This window comes from Trachurus trachurus (genome assembly GCF_905171665.1).
Source record: "Trachurus trachurus genome assembly, chromosome: 1".
NCBI lineage: Eukaryota > Metazoa > Chordata > Actinopteri > Carangiformes > Carangidae > Trachurus > Trachurus trachurus.
Window position 1 is genome coordinate 26,117,227 of NC_139891.1, and position 21,178 is coordinate 26,138,404.

The following is a 21,178-nucleotide window of genomic DNA, read 5'->3' on the forward strand; positions in this document are numbered from 1 at the left end:
TGATGACTCTAAAATATTTTTTTCCCTAAGCAATGAAACCCATGTTCCTATTTCATATCCAAAATGGAAATAACCTACAGAAGGATGACTTATGCAAAGACGGCTACACCTGTGGCAGTTACAGTGTTTAGCTCTCTGATCTAAATGAACACTTTAAACCGTAGTCTGGCAACTTCGTCACTTCTGTTGGTCAACAGTTGTGCAAGTATTCTGTCAACAGGGTTTAGTCTCTTGGTTTCACACACACACACACACACACACACACACACACACACACACACACACACACACACACACACACACATACATACACATACATGACACGTATAGATGCACGCACACAACCACAAATCAGCTGCTGTGTTTCAAAGGCACAAGTTCCCAGAGCTCATTAGCACAGGATGTTTCACACACTGTCACCAATAAAAACACAGTGGAGCTCTTAAAGGAGCTGCTGTGACCTCATACAATTCACGTATTCACATGATCGCATTCTTGTGAAGTTACCTTTATGTTGTTTATGCTATTACATGTAATGAGACTCTATGTCCCAACTAGTGTCTTGTGCTATGTGTGAGAGCCGATGTTTTAAAAGTTTCCTGCTTTCATGACTGATTCCTGCTCTTATATGTAGTGTTTTTGTTACTTATTAAGCCATATTTTGTAGTCTTGGTGCAGCTTTCAGTGGAAGGTATATTATATAATCTTAATTTAGAGAGCACTTCTAAAAAAAAAAACAGCAGATATATGCAAAAGCCTCACTTTAAATTATGATTCTTTATCTCCTTTACTTGCACTATGTTTATGTGATGTGCTACCTAATTCCTAGTGGTCCCTTTTGTTAGGTGTGACAGTAAACAGTTTGTGAAGCAGCCTGAGGTTTGTAATAGCCTTACAGCAACTATTAATTCTTCCCCGTGAACTGTCACATGTTCTGTTGGAAAGGGGGACACAGTGTTCTCGTTCCTAGTCGTTTGTAAAAATGTACAAACATAGATGTTTTTTGTCTTGTGTTTTTTTTTGCAATTTAGTGAAACTGATTACATTTTAGCATTGTTCTTTGGCCCTAATGTTTGTCCTGTTTTGGTCTTCTCTTCACCAGCTCCTCTCCATATACTCGGGAAAGTGGGAGGCCCTTGTATTTTCAGCCCCCAGCGATGGAGTTTGGGACACAGTAAGCACTGCTCTCACTTCTTCCTCCTTTTAATATGACTTGTCTTAACAAGCATAGATGTTATTCACTTTGAACTGAAAATGATGAAACCCTTCACTACACACCCAGCACCATAACTCAAGGACAGAGTGTACCTTATTTCGCCATATCTCAAGTTGAAGTGATGTGGAAAACTCCGCTGACTTAAATCAACCTCAGGTTAAAAAAAAAAAAACAGTGTCATATTGGGTGACCTGTCACTTGGATGAATGTAACAGAAAGGGAAGAGTTTATAAAGCAGGAGGCCCTTCAGTGTGACAAAACATACAGGATATCCAAGTATGGCAGTGAGCTCTCTTTCCCAGCATCCAGGCGCATACTGGAGATGGTTGACCCCAGCCAAAACAGTTGAAGACATTATTGTTTGCCTCCAGTCTGAATATCAGATGCCGGGGTTGGACATTAGTCCCCATTTCCCTTGGTAAAAACAAACAGTCGCAAGCAGCATCTATTTTCTGATATTTGACATCATACATCTGGAATGCAGAAAGCAGTCAACTAACAAAAAACTCCTGAAAGTCATGTTTGAATATTGGGCAGAGAAATATAATGTTTCAGCGAACTTGTACTTGATATAAACACAGGAAAATGATAGATATATCTTACATCTGGACAAATTGGTCTCACAGTATCTGACCAAACAGGAGCTGCAGAGTTTTAAAGAAGTAGTACAAAATGTATATAATTAGATAAATTCTTGAAGCATGCTGTTCAGTCGCTTAAAATGAAAGTCAAACGCCCAAACAGGAAGTGAAATATGCTTCAGTTGAGGTTTTGCAGAACAGCTCAAATAAAGATGTCAAGACTCTGGAAATATGTTGCAGACTTGAGACACTTAAAGAGTTTAAAGTTATAGTTTAGTTTAGTTTCCTTTTTGCCCCACCTTCAATTGGCTGCCCCAAATCACAAGAGATAACTTTGATTTTTGTATTCAAGTACCCAAATTAAATTTCAAATTTGCAGAGAGCAGCTCTTGTCACACAAAAAGATATGAACTCAAGTTAAATTGCAAAAAGGAATTATTTATATGTCCATCCCAGAAGTAAACAAAGACATTGACCTACCTTAGTATTAAATAGTTGGCTTCCTAGAGAGTAACGCTTGCACATAGACAACCATTAACTTTACACTAATTACATTATATTGTTCCTCAACTAAATTCCATCTCCCTCGTGTTTACCTCTGTTTAAGCACAGCACACTGGCTGTTGAGCCTGGCTTGCACATATGTAGCTTCTCTTCTTCAATGATTTAGGGATTTTGTAATATCTGCAACATCTGGAAGCCACAATCAAAATACTGTCATCTTTATGTATGGTGTGTATATAAGGTCTTCTCAGGTAAAACTGAGTAAAATCTGAAGAAAGAAAGTCACTGAACCGATATGAAAGTGAAAGATTTTAGATCACGGCCTGTTGTAAGTTGGCTAAATATTTACTGTGACAGCAGTTGAGCACTGTAAATGTTAGAAAACCTTTCAGATAAGTACTTGGTCAACATCTGATTTCCAGCCCACTGCCATACCAACACTACATGTTGGAATATCCAGTTCTGCTAATGATTCTTGTGGTCATTTGTTGTTGTTAAATTTCAAGAGTAGTTCCTGCTACAGCACAGCTGCTACAGCTTTGTGTTGTGAAATCAGCGTCAATTAAGTGCTTATAAATCACATTTTAACAGTTAGGCTAAGTGTGCAAGGTCATAATTTTTCCAGGTTTTTTAAATTCTAGTGTTTTCAACTTCTCCCATCTCAATGAATATCTCGCCATCAAAATCCATATGTGGTGTAGCTGATGTACAGTACATTCCTTTGAATGTTAAGTACATCAGTCTTTCATCAACTTCTAGTATAACCAGTACCTGAAGCAGTTCCTCTCTGGCACAGACTCAACTTTGACAGAACCATAAAAAGTTCAAAGTGGTTGCATTATTGCTAGGCTGTCATATTGGTTTGTATTATATTGCATCGAGCCTCCTGTCAAAAGGAGTAGAACCATAAATACATGAAATCATGCATACACTTTGCAAGTCCAGTCAGCTTGTAACGTAGCTCACATTAAAGTGCTTGCAAGCCATCTTAGTCAGATATATAGGTGTAATGTAACATCCTTTATTATATTTTGTTTGTGTGAAAACACAACCGTCAGAGGGTAAGATTATAAACTTTTAATTGCTTTGCAAACTTAATTAAATGATAAATTGAATTGAAATGCTTGTGAAAAGGGCAGGTTGATAGAGATGAATTGGTAGCCATAGTTTATCTCTCGCCAGGCAAAAAAAAAGCTCAGTGGCAGCATGTCACTGTAATAGCCTACAGCAGAAATGGCCATACCAAAATCTTTGCGCTCTCTGGGTTTGCAACCCGGCCGCAACCTTTTCATAGCTTTTCTGATGTCCATATTTGTATATGTGGTTTTACTTTTGACACCCGGGCCTCAGATTAAAGATGAACAACTCATACTTGTCACCCCTCTGTGAGCACACAGTTGAATGGTGCCATTTTCCTCTCACAGCTTCCCTATATTGACTGAATGCAAATCGCTAGCTATTCAGTGATCCCCATATCTTACCCTCTAATTATCAGGTTCATTTCACATTTGTAAACAAAAACTAACCTAAAATAAATGTTTTATCCAACCTTTAGGTTAGGTCATTCTCAGATGAGCCATCCATCATTATCTAAAGAGAAAGAAGCTCAGACAGTAAAGCTATTTACTTGTTTTGCTTAACTGAAGGTCACTTAAAAACAAAACAGCTAGTCTCATAAATTGCAGTATAAATGGGCTGCACTAGGGTTTTGTAGAGGTAATTTAATAGAGGCTCAGGCTTCTATTAAATCTCATGAATAAGCAAACTCATACTGTATGTAATTGTGTAATAAACACTTGCGTGCTGTTAAATTTTGGTGTATACCTGTACTTTCTCAGCTGGCCATGGTTCTCAGTGGAGAGTGGAGTTATTTACGATGCTGCTCTGTCTTTACAGACCGCTGGGGCTGCCAAGAGCTGAAACCATATATATACACAACCCCAGCCAGGAAGTTCCTGTGACACTGCTGTCAATGTTTACATCCAGCAGGCATTTTTACATACCTTCCTTTCACAGAAGAGTAAGTGTTCAATGTGCACCAGAAGTTTCACACAACATGCAAAAAAAATAATGATGTTAAGAATGGATTCTGATGAAATTAATTTTGTGTCTCGCAATAACCTGATCTAACATTTCCTGCTCTGTCGTAGGTGATCCCACCCAGAGGGAAGGCATCTTTTAAACTAATTTTCCTCCCGTCTGAGGAGGGCAATGTAGAAAACACATTATTTATAAACACATCGGCCCATGGGCTGCTGTCATACCAGGTCAGTTCCATTAATACACCTCCTGCTGCATAGTTTCAGACCATGCTCTATTGGGATCATAATCCATGTGGTTCCTCTTCTCCCTTAGCTTTTGTGTCCAGATAGTAGCTTGAAAGATGTTCAAATGTTCATTACACATTACTTATGAGTTTACAAACAACATTAGCTATATGAAACTTTATTTGTTTTTTTATGTTTTCAAATGAGCACGAAACCAGACTGCTGCTCACAACTTTTCCAGCATCCATATTGTTTGTTTTTACTTTTCATCACCACATGCACATTCTCATAAACAGGAGAACTCTATCATTAATCATGCAAACCATGTCTGTCTAACATATGTTTTTTTTTTAAAGTAGGTCACTGTTAAACTAGTTAGACACCTGAAAGAAAACGCCTAATTCTTGTTTCTACTGAAAATCAATAGATTGAGTACGTCACCTAATGTCTCAAGTCAAAAATGAAAACACCCACCTAAACAAAGAAACTGTGCTCTTGCAGATTTTATGACTTGCAGACCCATGTGCAGTGTGAAACCAAAGAATTGAAAGTCTGGTGTGGAAATGTGCATTCACATGCTTTTAAACCGTTTTACCCTCTGGACGTGTTTGCACACCAGGCCCTGAATCTGTCTTTGTGTTCCACCCCAAACTGGTTTTTCTACAACTGTAGCAACTTAAGCGTTTATCTGTCCTCCCTTTACTTGAATTGTACAAACCTTGGTTACATTTGTTAAGTACATATATTTACATCTTTCAACAAAGCAGTTACAATGTTAGCTCCACCAAAGCAAAAAAACAAAAAAGGATCACCTACAGAAGTTTACTTCAAAACACTTGAACACAATATGTCTATTAAAGATATCTTTCAGTTTTGTCCATCCCATATTAAACCTGCACTACAGCACATATGATTCAGTATGTTCCCATTAATGGTAGACAGACCCAGACATGCCAATACTCCCTTGTACAATCTCCAACACTGCCACTCCCTTTACATGTTAGTTGTTTTTTATTTTTACTAATGAGCACAACTGCAGAGTGTAATTTCCTTTGTGGGGCTGTATTACTTGCCAATTCACCTTGTGGAGTACATTGTTTTATTCATAAATACAAAAATGTTGCCAACCGTGTTATAAACTGCTGCACAAGTTCAGTTCAGGGCCACCAAATGACACTGCTCTTTTGTTTACTTGTTGACTACTTAAACTTGATATAATAAACACAGCGTGGAGAATCCTTTTATAAATGTTAATTGCTCTTTTTTTTTCTCCAGGTATTTGGTGTGGGAGTTAACCAGGGTTCATTAAAGTCTGTCCAAAGAAAGGATAGTCTGCTAATATTCCCTCACATCCAGAGCATTAAGCTGACCCAAACTCAGGTATGTGTTTAAATGTCTGCGTGTCGGTTTGTGCGTGTCACACAGATAAGTGAATAACGGCTCATCATTGGAAGCAGCTGATTTCCCCTTTCCTGCCAGCCCTCATAAACAGAGGGCTGCATGCGTACACACAGGGGCTTTGTGATACTCTCTGACAAGCACCCGTTGTCGTGAAATTACTGACTGTGTGTTAAAGTCAGCTTGAATCCTTCCCACAAAATGTTTTTCCTTTTTTTTTTCATGGTTAAATATTTAAGTATTTGGGTGTCAAATACAACCATAAAAGCTCTGAGCTTGGCGTAGTCGTACATTTGTTTAGACATTTCAGAACCACATAAAAAAAAACATCTGAAAACCAATGACAAATTACACTGCAGTTTTTAAAAGCGAGCAAAGGCAGTGAAAGTGTGTGACAAGTTATCTGAAAGGGATCCTGCCTCCACAGCAGGAAGTGGGTTGGCAGTTGCAAAATGTCAGCTTGGCCAAGTGCAGAGAGGCTGTAGCTCTCACAATCACTCAAAACCGCTACTGCCTGTGCTACATATAGCTGCTTTTTTTCTCCCTCTGAGCAGCTCCCCGTATTTTAACATATGGTTAAGAAAAACATTCTCCATGTATACAGTACACTTACCACCCCCCTGTGGTTCAGCACAAGTCCAATTGCTTTAAAAATGTATTTTGTGTCACTTTTGTTTTTGTCATCTTTGCATTTTTGCTTTGAACAACACATTCCTGCCCTTTCTTGTACCTTTTCGCGTCTCTGTCTTTCTCATACAAGCTAAAATGCAGAAGTGCTTTATGTCAGCCCAACCCCTCCCCCTCCCCGCTGCAAAATCTACCACCATCAGCATTGGAAATGGCGATTACTTAGACAATATTTAAACCATGATTAAAGACTAGAGACATTTACAACCACAATGCCCTCAGTTATTCTTCGGTCGGTGTTTGGTGGGTCTGTAAGTGGAGCCAGTCGTCAATGACAATAGTAATATATTTTATTCATAGACGCCTCTTAAGACACACAGTAACAGAAAGCAGATATACTATTGTAACAAACAATGATCTAACAAGGGATAAGATAAATACAACTGCATGCAACACTACCACTGGGGTCAAGTAGAGTGAGTACAGCAGGAAAGTTTGAAGAGCTCAGTAAACAACCAAACAAAAAAAAAGCTGGTTTATAGAAGCGTCAGAAGTATTTACTACTGTATATGTTTAACATGTGTTGCCTGTTGTGTTGTTTCTCCTGCAGGAAGATACCTCCAACATCACGATACTGGGTCTGCTCCTGGAGTGCAGCTTACCGAAGAGCTTGTTCAACAATCCTCAGGTACACTTTTACCTTGAACTGGTTGACCATTGATGAACGTTGTCAAGGCCTTGAATGGATCATTTCAAATGTGCATGACTGAATTTGCAGGTAGACGTTGAGAGAAGGGAAGATCACTGCGTATTTTATGTTTTTATGATACATTATTACAACATTTTGAGGTTGTTCATACTTTGCAAAAATAAATGAGTCGGTCTTATTGCTCTCATAACAGCCATGTGGTCTGAGAGCCAGCTAGTCTAAAATTTCAACAGACAGCCGGGCTTGTTGTCTGAGCACCTTCTGTTTTCCTGAGAACCCCTGAGGAGGGCGAGATTTCCTGCCAGACTTTTAATTGCTTTCTCAAGAGGCTCCATAATTGACACAGGGCTCCCAGTGGCACAATACTCATGACGCAAGAGACGGCTTTAGACCGCCCAACTATGGAGTCATAATTACGCAAAGTGATATCATCCATACATTCTGTTGCACGACTGTCCCAGCTGTGACCTTTGGCTCATGTCCAAGATCAGCACCTGCTCCTCGGTTCTTTTTCAAAACCTCTCTTAACAAAAAAAAATTGCAAACCGGCCTTTGGTCAGTGTCACTTCTGCTCGCAGATTAAATGAGCCTTGCAGGAAGTTAGCAGCAGCCTTGATTTCAAGGGATTAGGTTTGCTATTGCAGGCCTTGAGCCTTGGTGGCACCGAGCCAGAGTGTCTGTCTACAGGTCGTCAAGTGGTGATTCACCCGCTGAGGCGAGACCCTGGTTTACAGTGAGATTTGCACTCTCCCGCTGCTGATCTGTCAGTTTCAAGAGAAGTGTTAGTCACAGGATTGGTGGTTGTAGTAGTAGGCTACTGGCTGCTCGTTTCTGTTCATTGATGCACAGTAACAGTTGGTTGTTAGCAAAGAAAATAATAGTTTTTTCCCCCCATCACCATTGATATTGTTTCCTCTATCCATTCACTAACTTGATCCTTTATGAAAAAAATATTTTCATTGCCCTACTCAGTTTTATTTATTTATTTATTTGTTTAGTTAGTTAGTTAGTTATTTAGCCAATTAGACTCTTCAGCTTCTCATTCTTCCACTGTTTGTCATGTTTTTTTTTTTTAATCTCTCACCCAAATCTGTTTGGTGCATGACTGGTATGCCTTTCCTGTCCCATCCCAGGGGTCCTGCCTCCAGAGTGAGGAACGCCTCAGTCTGCAGATTAATCTGTCGGCGCGTGGAGACCGGCCCACTGACCTGGACAAGCTCAAGCCTTATGTCATTGAGCACATTCTGGTGCTGCTGGTGGCCCCCACTGCTGGACAGGCTGCAGTAGGTAGGTGTCAACGACCTCTCCCAACAACTCTTTTGGGGGTAGATTCATGGAAAGGGAATGCAACAGCGTGCTGCACAGCATTACTAAAGGTGCTCATAACTCATTCATAACCATCATGTCAGAAAGGAGAAAGAAACATTTAGTCACGTTTCAAACTTCTGCTTCGTCAGCCTCCAGTCAAAGTACCTCAGTACTAATCTTATCTGTCAGACTCTCTGTGGTGGACCGCTATCATCGCAAAAGTTCAAGGGGTTAAAATTGTGTTTACACATTGATGTTCGATTTAAGGAAGGTGCTGCAGACTTGTGTTTACTTACTAAAATAAAAAAGAATATAATGTTCATGATGGTGTCAGTGTTTTTTAAAGAACTGTCAGATGAGAGGCTTGAGAGAGGTATAAGAAGACATCAGTTCTTTTTTCCATGGTCTCACTTTACAAAGTCACACAAAGGCTCAAGATCAAAGAGCAAATGAAATCAACCACTTCACTGTATTGTCCTACACATCGCTGGTGTACAGTTACTGCCAATAGGTTGTCATGAGAACTCAGAAAAGGCTTTGTCTTTGAACCACATCAGTGAAACAAACTTGTTTCTCAACACATGATGCCAGTCAGATCCTGACTTTAAGAGTCTTGTAACTTGTAGTCAGACATGTTTTGATAAAAGGGATGTCATTTTTTCATTTAACTATGAAAGAAATCTGCCTTGGTAAGCAGATTTCAGAAAATCCTTTTTAGTCACATACACTGTAAGGAAGACCTTACCATTGCAGGAGATGGATGGATAATTAAGTTCACATATAACATTGTAAACTTGTCATTCCTCAGGTTTTTTTATATTTCATATATGTTCACATTTTTTCTTGCAGGGGAACCAAAAATAGGAGTTTATATGTTAAATTCTGGAGGCAAGACGCTCTACGTAAAGGTGAGTTCTTATCTTTGCTTCATCTTGGCTTCTAGGCAGCATTATCAAGGCTTTGACAAAATCTCTTCACCTCCCTCAGGAAATGCAGGTGCTATCAAAAGTGGAGGCCAGCCTAGAATTTAATGAGGTTGCTCTGAATCCAGAAGCAAAAAACTTCACTGAAGTGGCTTCCCTGGCCTGCAGAGGTAAATGTTCCCCCAGTTCCTCACTATTTATTTTAAATTCTTACGATTGCAGCTTTGTTTGCCCCAAATGTGTTTAAGTGTTTGACAGTTTGGTTGTGTGTCTGTTGTCAGGTCCATTGCCAGGCCATGGAAGGAAATGTGTCAGTCATATCAGTTTAAAAATCCTGGGCAATAGGACAAGCTACAGCTTCCCTGGACTACATATCACAAACAGGTAATGTCCAGACATTTTTCCGTTTTACCAAAAGTTGTCAAGAGTGTGCTTTTTATAGCTAGTTGTAACCAGTCACAAACATCTGGAAATACACATGTTTACTGCATTTACGTTTACTGCATGAGGTTTAAGTGCATGACAGCGACTGTTAAAACACTTCAACACTTACGAAGTGTCATAAACATTTGATACTGATTCACAACGAGTGATGGTGTTATTTTTAATGTTTTGTTGTTCAGCCTGTTCCATGTGAAACAAAGAGATGCAGAGCATGTGGATCTGTGGCTGACAAACCCTCTCCTCCTGCCCGTCACTGTGAAGAACGCCAGCCTCTCACAGAAACTGCAGGGCGTAATGAAGGTATGCACCGCCGCCTTATGCAACGATAGGACGCAGATCTAATCGAATGTTGATGAAATGATAATTAGCAGTTACTTTGTGCCAAGTGCATTCTTATGCGGGCAAAGCACACTATATTGTGTTTCGTTCATCAATCATATGAATGCCAAGCTACAGGCTTTGACAACCGATGGCTCTGCTGCCCCCTCTCTGTCAGATGGCGAACTTCAGCGGCCCACTGACGGTTCCCCAGGGCTGCTGGCGGATTCTGTCTCTGCAGCTGCTCAGCAAAACCTTGCCTGTGAATCAGCTGTCCACTTTGAGTCTTGATACCAGTCTGGGCTCAGCTCTGCACATCCCCCTCTACTTCCACTCCTCTGCTTCCAAGGTAAAGGAGCAGCCCATGTTAAGAGCTTGGCTTGTTTGTTAGGGAGCAGTATATACTCCCTGATGTGGTAATTGATGGTTGTGTTCATCCTCACAGCACGGGGAAGTGGTGTTTGAGGCAGAACGAGAGTGTGGGCGACCATGTCCGCTCAGATTGTCTGAAACAGGTGAGACAGGGCACTATCACTTGTGTAAGATTAAAAAAAAAAAGGCATCATGAGTTAAAAAAAATGTTATTGTTCATTTCATTCATTCTTTTCTCTGTCTCACATCAGGCCAATCAGAGTGGCAGCGTTCCCTCCTGCCAGACTTCTTCCCCTCGTCCTGGGACGTCGACAGCAAACTGGCTGCTGAACTCTGCTCTCGATGGCAGAACCACAAAGACAAACTCCCTTGCAGGTTAGTCTTTTAGATGCAGCACATCATGAACTTACCAAACCTGCTCAGCTGACTTACACTTTCAAGTCCCACGGGTTCATTCTGAACCAGGAAAAATCTGCTTTTAGTTTTCGTGCACCAACCGCATGGCATCATCTTCAAAACAAACTCATGACTGACTCTCTCACTACTGCTGGACATTTTAAGACATTGCTCTCAAACCACCTCACAGTGTGCACCTGTTTTATTGAGCACTGAGTATTGTCTCCTAATGTTTTAACTCCTCTTGTTTGATTTGTATTTTTCTGTTGTTGTACCTCGACATCATTGCAAATGAGGGAAACCTCAGTGATTTTCAAGCCTTAAATTAATAAAGGTTTGAATGAGCCTTGTCGTTAGTCATAACACAGCGTTAATCACATGAACCTCTCTGTCCTCTCAGGTGGCCCAGACTCCCCGTGGAGACGTCCACTTCTCTTGATTTTGGTGCCACACCTGTCAATGAGAGCAAGGTGAGCAGCACGTACATCATTGTGAATGATGGTTTGCTTGAGATGATTTTCTAAAAATTGAGACCTGTGACGTTTGTTGTCTAATGGAAGAATTGTTTTCACGTTTCAGGTGAAGACTTTCATGCTGAAGAATCCGTCTTCTTCAGTGGTTTCTGTAGAGATTCGCATCCTCTCCCTGTACCCTGCCCCTTTAGATGCTCTGGACCTCCTAACCAAATGGTACGCAGAGTACAGTAAATGTTTTATATCAAACGTGAATGATTTTAATATATCCTCCTCTTCATCTGTTTTTAATCTTGATGCCCCAGCACATTGCTCCAGCTAATTTCTGAAATTGTTTTCTTTGGCAGGTTTAATATCAGCCCCCTGTCTGTCAACATCAGCACCACAGAGTTTTCTCTGTTGGCTTCTCCACCAAAGGTAAATCCTGAAAACACCAGAGAAATGAAGTTTAATCTTTCACTATTTGCTCATAGCTTTTTGGCTGGCAGCTTGTAATCTAACTTAACGGGTTCATACAACACTAAGGCAACACAGGTATTCTTGTTCTACTTCTGTCTTGTCTGTGTTGACAATTTTCTATGTGTCTATAGGCAGGGGAGAATGTGGAGGACATAACACGAGAGGGTGTCCTCCGTCTGCTGCTGCAGCCCTGGGAGGCCAGAGAGGTCGCTGTGGTCTTCACCCCTTCTGAACACAAACCCACCACTACCATTCTTATTATCAGGTACTGATTCATATTAGTAGGACGAGTGTTTTCATACTTTTTGAATATGTATGGTGTTGAATTTTTATGCCCGGAATGATTGAAAGCTTTTTAAGAAGTATGAAGAGTATGTTTTTATTTTGTTAGCTGCCATTTTCTTAGGCATATGCTACGAAAACTCGAGCCTTAAGCTGCAATAGAAGACGTATTGCAGAAAACTGTCTATAATTCTTAAATCTGATATCTGAGACTCTGAATAATAAGCTTTAAAAAGGTCAAAATTATGTAAACCACATTGAATGTCATGTTAATTCATTACTCACTCTTTAAGGTGTGTATCAAAGCCTCAGTTTGTGTGTCTTCTTAATTGTTTTTCAGGAACAACCTGACAGTGTTTGACATGGTGACAGTTCAGGGCCACGGGGCAAAAGAGCTGCTCAGAGTCGGAGGCAAACTCCCCGGACTGGGAGCCTCACTACGCTTCAACGTCCCTCAGTCAACTCTAATGGAGTGTCGTGATGGTGAGATCGATATTGACTGTTAACATAGATGAATTACGATGAAAGTCATTTTCGAAGCAAGTGTTCACTTGACATGTGGCTTAACCTTATTCTTCTTTGCTCCTAGGTCTGCGCACCAACAAGCCGCTTTTTGCCATCAGAAAAAGTTTCAAGGTGGAAAATGCAGGAGAGCTGCCTCTGACCGTCATGTCGATGAACATAAATGGATATAAGTGTCAAGGGTTCGGCTTTGAGGTGCTGCAGTGTCGCTCTTTCAGCCTGGACCACAACACCACCTCTGAGATCACCATCGCGTAAGTGGATTTTTTAAAATCATTTTGTACTCAGTCAGTCAGCAATTATGCTGCAGGACTCAAAGTAATGTCAGGTGGATTTCTAAAGCACATTATTATACACAGAGGTCATTAAATGTGCTTAACAAAAATAAAATCGTAAAAAAGCAAGTAAAAAAGGCAAGTGACTAAATGAAAGCAGTGAAGAATGGAGCAGTTGTTGGCTTGTTTTTAAAGCCAGTTATGATTTGGGCTGAAGTCTTATCCACTGGGAGCTGGTTCCAGCAGTGGGCAGCATAATGGCTGGAAGACATTTCACCATTTAGTTTTAACTCTAGGCACCGCTAACTGACCAATTTGAGCGGTTTTATATTGATGATACACCTCAGAAATGAAATTAGGGCCCAGACCAATTTCGTATTTGTACAATCTTTTCATCTCTTCATTGGCCACCTGTGGCTTCAAGAATACACATCAAAATTGTATTAGTCACGATCAAGGCATTATGCGGATCTCCTCTAAGCAACATCTCTGTCTTGCTGAGCTCACATGTTTTAGGATTCAGTGACATCTAGTGGTTAAGTTGCAGATTGCAACCAGCTGAATTCTCCTCCCCTCACCCCTTGCTTTCCAAGCATGTACTGTAGGTGAACCTATGGTGGCCTTTGCCTTAACATAGTAATGCAAAAAGCACTTTCTAGAGCCGCTTCCTGTGTACATATGAAGGGTTCATCCTAAGCCAACGAAAATACAAAGATTCATAATTTCACATGACTTTTCACTGAGAAATATAATCATATAAGGAATCGGATTAATAATAAAAAGATTTCTGCTTCTTCTTATTGTGGTTACTGTGTTTGTTTTTTCATCTCTAATTGTCTTGACTTGTCTCTCCTCAGGTTCACCCCAGACTTTACCTCATCCTGGGTGATCCGGGACCTCACTCTGGTGACATCTCGTGGCACCTCTTTCCCTTTCACCCTCAATGTGACGCTGCCCCACCACATGTTGCCTCTCTGCGCTCAGGTGGTTCCCGGCCCAAGCTGGGAGGAAACCTTCTGGGTGATCACCCTCATCTTCACATGGTTAGTATCTCCTAAGTTTCATTGTAGGATCTCCCCACACGAACATTTTTATATTATCTGAGACAGTCAAGACAGAATATGATTTAGTTAGGTTTAATTTAAACAGAAAGTCTTACTGAACTGCATTTAAAATCCACTTCCTCTACCTCATTTGGGAATTTCAGAATCATTTAATGTGATAATATGGAGAAGCCATTGTCCCTAAGCCTACAGTACACCTACTAACATTTGTCCTGTTTCTTAAACAAACATTGAAAAGTTGTGCTGATATCTGTATGTTCAGAAACGAGCAGAGACCAGGTTCTTGTTGAAAATGTGACAGATTGTTAGAAAGAGATTATTCACAGCAGTTAGTTATTTACCGCTGGTTCAGATCTTCTGATCTCCACATATCCTCTGATCCTCTTATTTCTGCCCTTCGCAGCTTCTCGCTGTTCGGTGTGTGTCTGATGGCTTTCCGCCAGGCTCATTACATCCTGAACGACTTCTCCACACCCAGCATCAGAAGCAACCACAACTCTGTCCTGTCCCGTGAGAACGGCTCCATCAACAATATCACCCCCAATGGAGTAAAGTATGTTCACATCTGCTTACTGTTTGTACAAAGTCACAAAAATACTACACAATTTTCTGATGCTAGAATACTTATATATGTCTTTTTGTGTCTCATTTGTGCAGTAAAACAAAGGGAAGTTGTAAGAGCTACGTGGACACCTGTCACACCTCCGATAAAGGTAAGGGGCGTGGCTCTCCAGCTTTGGCCAACAGCCCCGCCCCACGTCCTCAGTCCTCAAAGAAAGGCTCCTCAACGACCGCATCCCAACCACAAAAGAAACACAAAGTTTCTTTGTATTACACCAAATACAAGTCCAGCTCGTCACCAGCAGCAGCCGATGCTGTGGCGATGGACGAAGAGCACGAAGACCTGACACCGGAAGCCCCCTTGACCCCAGACCCCGATGTCTGCAACAACAACGAACCAGCCTTCATCAGTGAGCTGGAAAAAAAGGCACCGGCAGACTTTAAAGAAGACCCCCTCAGCACTGTAGATGATAGAGTGCCAGCAGTTATGTTTCCCATGGAAATGCCTGCTGGCTTTTCAGACAACATCACACTGGGCTCGGGACCTAGACCGGTCCTGTTGGTGTGCAGCCCTGTCGAGAAGAGCTGCACCGAGCGCTATGCAGAGAAGATCGCCACCGAGAAAAGGGATTGTTCTGAGCAGGAGGTAAGAAAGGGGCTGCAGGTTACAATGCCACCATCTGTTGTTGTAAACAATCTGCATAAAAATAACTATTCCCTCCTTTGTGGTTTCGACAACTCCAGCTGCGAGAAGATGGCAAAGGCCAGAAAAAGAAAGCACCAAGCGCAGAGACTGGCACTGCACCAGGAAATAATAAGGGAAAGAGGAGTCGCAGGAAGACGGAAAATATCTCCAGGTAGACCTTAACTTACCTTTTGTTTTCATCTATGAATCACAAAACAGTAACTCTGATATTTCATTAAACTGGTCTTTTGTTGAGTCATATTTAAAGTGATCTCATATCGTATTCATGCTCAGTTGAACTTCATATGTCTGTCCATTTTATAAAGCATCAAACAGGCAGATAAAATGTGTTAATGCCTGTGTGATTACTTCTCTAGTGCTCCGGAGCACAATGTGCTGGTGATGCCAGAGAGGGAGAAAGAGCCTGACTGGAAAACAGCAGACCGTAACATCAGTGGAACTCGCAACAGGAACCGCTGCTGCAACACCAAGTCAGAAGCACTAAAGCCTGGACACAGTGCCGAGAGCCCCCTCAAACAAAACGGTGTGTAGAGCGGTCTGGACTGGTCACATTTCTCCACATCTATCCCAGCTCACGGCACAACTGAACTATTTGTTTTAGTTATTTATTTGTTTATTAACTTGTTGATTTCTTCCAGGTGTGTGTCCTGCCCGCTCTCGCAGAAAGTGTGCTACGGAGAGGCGTGGCGGCGGCGGCGGCGGTGGTGTGTGTGAGTCGGGTTCAGACTCCGGCAGCTCGTCAGGCAGTGTGAGGGCCAGCAGAGGGAGCTGGGGCAGCTGGAGCAGCACCAGCAGCATGGAGGGAGACAAGGACCCCAATGCCCGGACACAGGCCTGCACTACCTCAACCAGAAAAAGTATGAACGACTACATTATCTAGGAATATAAGAACCTGAACTCAGATTGAAGTGTTGTAATCCCCTCTTTTGAGTTTCATACTGCAAAACAGTCCAATAACATAACAAATCAAAAGCCCAGTACTTGTAATTTTATCATAAGAAGAGTGATGACACTTGCCTTGTTTTTTCAGGGGACTCCATGCAGTACGGCGTCTACCCAGTAGAGAGAGACTGCTACCAGACCGTGAATACAAACTACAAGGCTATGAGGTTCGAGACCAAACACACACACACACACACACACACACACACACACACACACACACACACACACACAACCACAACTGTATACAGAATCATGTTCTTATCTCAGGGTCTGTTAGCTCACATCTATTCTGTATATTTCTGTTGCCACAAAGTCATGTTGGAAACGATTAAAATTTTACTAAAATCAGGAAGTCCAGATCCAGATTACAATCAGTATTTGCTGAGAGAGCACTTTAAAGATTTTTTTTCTCCCTATCCCTGTTTGACTTGTGACCTTTGCCCTCTCTGTGTCCAGCATGAACAGTTTGTACCGTAAAGACATGTGCCAAAGCCCAGATCCCACAGCCTCCACCTTTGCCCCGAGTTTCGCTGCTGTTGCCGCAAGAGTGGAGAGAAACATGGGTAAAGGAATTCATAATAAATAACATACCTGCTGTTTGTTTTTTTTAAAGGAACAAGTTAGACTTGTGCATTACTTAACTCTCCTCTTAAAATTCTTCCTCAGACCTGACCGGTCAGTATTTGCCTGAAGAGACGTGGTCGGCTCCATCCATACCCCTCACCAATGAGTTCAGATACAACACCACTGAGGCACTGCCCTACATACCTCAGCCACCAACCAGCAGCTCGTACAACGGGTAGGCCTTTAAATGGATGTTAGTTACTGCTCCACTGATGAAAGTTTTATTGTTTTGTTTTTAACAGGTAATTTGAATACCTATCTCGGATGTAAAATATTAAACTTACATTTGTCAGGTTTTTGATTTTGTTTATTGAAGTGGATATATGTTTATTGTCTGTATTCATCTGAAACTGCTTTTAATAACTGTATTGGTGAGCACACAGATCAGTCTTGACATGCTGCTGATACTAGTTTATAGTTTGAATAATTATCTCTCGGCGTCTCTGTGGTTCTGTAGGTCAGTGTTACAGTTTTATCTGCTCCTCTTTAAACAGCCGGATAAACTGTTTCCTTGTTTCCTGCAGGTTTACATGGGCCACTTCCAACAGCCATTGCAACAGCCCTTACACCTACAGTGAGGAAGCCAGCTACATAGGTATGAGCTCATGATGTGCAGTTCACTCACTCTGACCACAGTTGTGTTGACATTTTTTCTCCTCATGGTGTCTGTGAACTCAAACTCACCGTGTGTTCGTCGCTATCATTTTGTAGGAAATGGGACGTTTCCCAATGGTTTCCCTGGTCAGGAGGCCCAGAGCACTCACAGCAATCAGACCAGCTGGAGCGAGGAACAGCCTCAGGAATCGTCCTCAACCTGGGACACGGCATCCTGTGTGGGCAGCAAGGTGACGACTCGCAACACAAACCTCAGACTAAGAGATTCAGCTGCTGCAGCTAAATAACATTTACCAAAGTCAGACAGAGGCTGGGGAGTTACAGCTGATGGTGCAGGGTTGCAACTAGTGATGTTTTCATGCTAATAACCCCTAACCTTAACCCTATTTTTATGGTTGATATTGCCCAACTCAGGGACTTGCTACACATAAACAGCAAAGAAGATGAGATAAAATTCCCGAAAAGCAGAGCAGAAATGTGTAGTTAAATAAAGATACAGGATGTGGTTAAGTCTTCTGAAGAAGTAAACGCAATGTTGGTTAAAATCATCAGATATTTAAGGAACACGGTGTGAAATGACATAAAATCTTAACAGTTATTCTACATTGGGACTATTGAAAGGCTACACTATAAACACTAAACAAGTGGTAACTATGGGGAAACGATTAATTACTGTAATTACCCTCACACGACTTTATGTCCGCTATTTAAATCCATTCGAGAGCCGCGTATATCCATATAGTGGGAGTGATCAGGGCACCGAAATGCAGCCGAAATGATATACACAAAGAGGCAGAGTGAATGAGCCGTGCTGCAAAATGACCACAAAATATTGGTCAAATGAATGAGTTTCCTGTCAGAAAATGCGTTATTTAGAGGCTGCATTTCAGTGCCCCCATCACTCCCACTATATGGATATACGCAGCTCTCAAATGGATCTAAATATCGTCCAAACTCCTTCTGACTCTAATGTTATATGGTTGAATAAACAACCGTATTTTATGCCATAAATAAGGTCCAGGTTGTAAAAAACTGAGGACGGCTGATTGCCGAAACGCGTCCGTTTCTCGCTGCCGAGCAGTTTTTATGAATTAAAAAGTGATCAACTTAAAGTGAGTGCTGTCACAACCCTTTTTTGCTGTAAAAAACTGCACTTCTCCTTTAACTGACGGTCTAACCACAGCGTGGCAGAGAAGTTTCTCTGTGTTGACTGAAGTTCTCACTTCACTTAATCACTCATAGAAATGAGGAAGAGCACATATGGTTTAATTAAGTCAGTCTTACAGAAAGTGAGTTTCTCTAAATCCCTCTGCTTCTCCTTTTTAACAGCTATCAATGTGTTGTTTTTCCACATGTTACACAGAATCTAAAACAGTTTACTCCAGTCACCAGTGTCTCTATGCATTTTGGTGCATATGCAAAAAGAAATTATAATACATGCATATTTATTTCACAAATGTACCTTTTGAATTTTTGATTCTAGTTTTGGACGTGGTTGTTGCAGTTTAATTTTAACTGGCAACTTATAAAATTAATGGAAGCTCACCAAAACAGGGCTGATATGTTAGCAGTATTTTTTATCAATGTATTTTTAATGGTTTCTTTTTAATATCTTTTTTTTTTAGTTGTTGTTGAATTTATACAGTTATACTCGAGTCGTAAATATTGGCCTTGAATGTCTAAAAGATATATTTGTTGTGCTTAAACTTTGTAATGACATTCAAACAATAAGGAACTGCATCTTTTAAAAAGAAATTTAGTGGAAAATTACTGAACAGTAAAACACACTGACAGATTATAAATTTACCAGGTTGCACAGAGAGTTTAACAATTTTCAACAATGCGGATACAGATGACAAATTTCTTTAGGTAATTACCCTAATTTTCGTGGTATTTTAATAATGGGGCATTTCAAGTACATACCAACCGTTAAATAGTTGCTGTGATACCTGAAGTGGTAAAATTTATGCTCCATGATGGAACAAGAGAAACTTGTCTGTACTACATTTTTATTAATGCTGAAAAGGAGAGATGAGATTTAAAAGCTGTGTAATGACAGCCAGCTCACCACCACAGGGAGCAGAGCAGTCACAGGTAAGGTTAGAAGATATTGTATTAACAGGATATCCGCGGGGTCTGAATTAGCTGTCCAAGAGTTTGAGTCCTAAAAACATTGTAAAAGTGTGTTAATTTATTCATTTCATTAAAAAACAAAGATGAACCGGTACATAAAAAAGAAAAGACGATTTTTTTTGCCTTTGATTTATTATCCTAGCCTATTTTGAATTCTGTTGTATCATGGTTGAGTCTTTATCACAAACTAAAACTGTTGCGTTAAAAGTGTCACTGATGTAAATGGGTACAGCTTGAAGTGGCGGTGACTGTGAGGTATTAAAAAATATTGAGATGGTCTTGAAAAAGTCTTAAAAAGGTATTAGAATTAGCTTTAAGATGCCTGTGTATATACCCTGATTAAGACGCAGTGTCTTTCTGCAGCAGTTTACCGTAGCATTTAAACAAAAACTGAAGCAGCTGAAGAGTTTCATGCTTTCCCCCTTCTCACCCCTCAGCCATACTTCTCGGGCACCCGCAGCCTCTCCCCCATGTCCAGCCTGTTCGGATCCATCTGGACGCCTCAGAGCGAGCCCTACCAGAGCCACTTCCAACCTGAGCGGTCGGCCCCGATGTCCCCCGTGTCCCCCATCACCCCTCCCCGCTCGCCCTTCACCCGGGAGCCGGAGGGCACCTGCAGACAGATCCAGTACTCCAGCTTCAACCCGTTCGGCCCACACATGAACCTGGACATATGGAACTCTTCTTCCAACCGCAGCTCCAACTCGCAGCTCTCCAACGACTCTGGCTACTGTGGAGATGTTTGAAACAAAGCAGCAGACCTTAACAAAGAATGGCAAACATATAAAACATTGATATGTAAAAGAAAGGAAATAAAAATGAATGTTCTTTTATCATTATTGGGGAAAATGTGAATATTCCTTTTCTTTTATGTTCCCATTTTCAAATGTTAAATGTTGTGAAAGGTTAACCCTTTTGTTGTATATTTTTCTAGATGTTTTGCAGTTTTGATCATAGAAAAATAAAAAAAAAAGGTTTTCTACTTGTAAAACATTTCAATCTTTATTCAATATGAAATAGCGTTTCTGCAGTATAGTGTCACAGTTCAGCCAGATGTGTTCATGAAACTGTACAGATGTGTAGCTGAGATCAAGAGTTTTAAGATGAGTATTGTCCACGATGCTGCATGCTGATGTAATAATGTAGTAATGACCACCACCGAGTACTCGCTGGTCCAAACATCAGCAAGCTGTCAGATTTGGCAGCTGGTGTAATCCTGTGGCAACATGATCTTGTCATTGATTTGGACAAAAATATTTTTTTAAACTCAATCATTTGGAAAAGTTATGACAAAGAGCACACTGAATCCAACACAGGACCTGGGATAAAGTGTGAATAAAATGTAAAACGTTTGAGTTATGGATAAAATTGAAGCATGACTTCAAACAGTCCAGCTAAAAACTTGTTCGTACATTAGGCTTTCGTTGGTTCGTTTCAACATGAAAAAGTTTGTCAG

The 21,178-nt window shown here is 40.9% G+C and overlaps 1 protein-coding gene across 1 annotated transcript in view; it reads left to right on the top strand.

Moving 5' to 3' along the window:
• The window catches only part of tmem131l (transmembrane 131 like), a 31,892-nt gene extending 11,186 nt beyond the window's left edge, over window positions 1–20,706 (top strand). The window contains exons 4-34 of the mRNA XM_083976304.1: window positions 1,103–1,174; window positions 4,198–4,321; window positions 4,452–4,568; window positions 5,844–5,948; window positions 7,204–7,281; window positions 8,436–8,589; window positions 9,460–9,518; window positions 9,598–9,703; window positions 9,815–9,917; window positions 10,157–10,277; window positions 10,474–10,644; window positions 10,741–10,810; window positions 10,919–11,042; window positions 11,464–11,533; window positions 11,643–11,752; window positions 11,884–11,953; window positions 12,127–12,260; window positions 12,618–12,760; window positions 12,867–13,053; window positions 13,932–14,117; window positions 14,542–14,691; window positions 14,796–15,345; window positions 15,444–15,556; window positions 15,762–15,928; window positions 16,044–16,262; window positions 16,436–16,514; window positions 16,807–16,913; window positions 17,017–17,149; window positions 17,499–17,569; window positions 17,686–17,819; window positions 20,160–20,706. Coding sequence (XP_083832430.1) covers window positions 1,103–1,174; window positions 4,198–4,321; window positions 4,452–4,568; window positions 5,844–5,948; window positions 7,204–7,281; window positions 8,436–8,589; window positions 9,460–9,518; window positions 9,598–9,703; window positions 9,815–9,917; window positions 10,157–10,277; window positions 10,474–10,644; window positions 10,741–10,810; window positions 10,919–11,042; window positions 11,464–11,533; window positions 11,643–11,752; window positions 11,884–11,953; window positions 12,127–12,260; window positions 12,618–12,760; window positions 12,867–13,053; window positions 13,932–14,117; window positions 14,542–14,691; window positions 14,796–15,345; window positions 15,444–15,556; window positions 15,762–15,928; window positions 16,044–16,262; window positions 16,436–16,514; window positions 16,807–16,913; window positions 17,017–17,149; window positions 17,499–17,569; window positions 17,686–17,819; window positions 20,160–20,468 — 4,336 coding nt within the window. The 3' untranslated portion in view covers window positions 20,469–20,706. The remainder of the gene's footprint in view (window positions 1–1,102; window positions 1,175–4,197; window positions 4,322–4,451; window positions 4,569–5,843; window positions 5,949–7,203; window positions 7,282–8,435; window positions 8,590–9,459; window positions 9,519–9,597; window positions 9,704–9,814; window positions 9,918–10,156; window positions 10,278–10,473; window positions 10,645–10,740; window positions 10,811–10,918; window positions 11,043–11,463; window positions 11,534–11,642; window positions 11,753–11,883; window positions 11,954–12,126; window positions 12,261–12,617; window positions 12,761–12,866; window positions 13,054–13,931; window positions 14,118–14,541; window positions 14,692–14,795; window positions 15,346–15,443; window positions 15,557–15,761; window positions 15,929–16,043; window positions 16,263–16,435; window positions 16,515–16,806; window positions 16,914–17,016; window positions 17,150–17,498; window positions 17,570–17,685; window positions 17,820–20,159) is intronic.
• The last annotated feature ends 472 nt before the right edge of the window (window positions 20,707–21,178 follow it).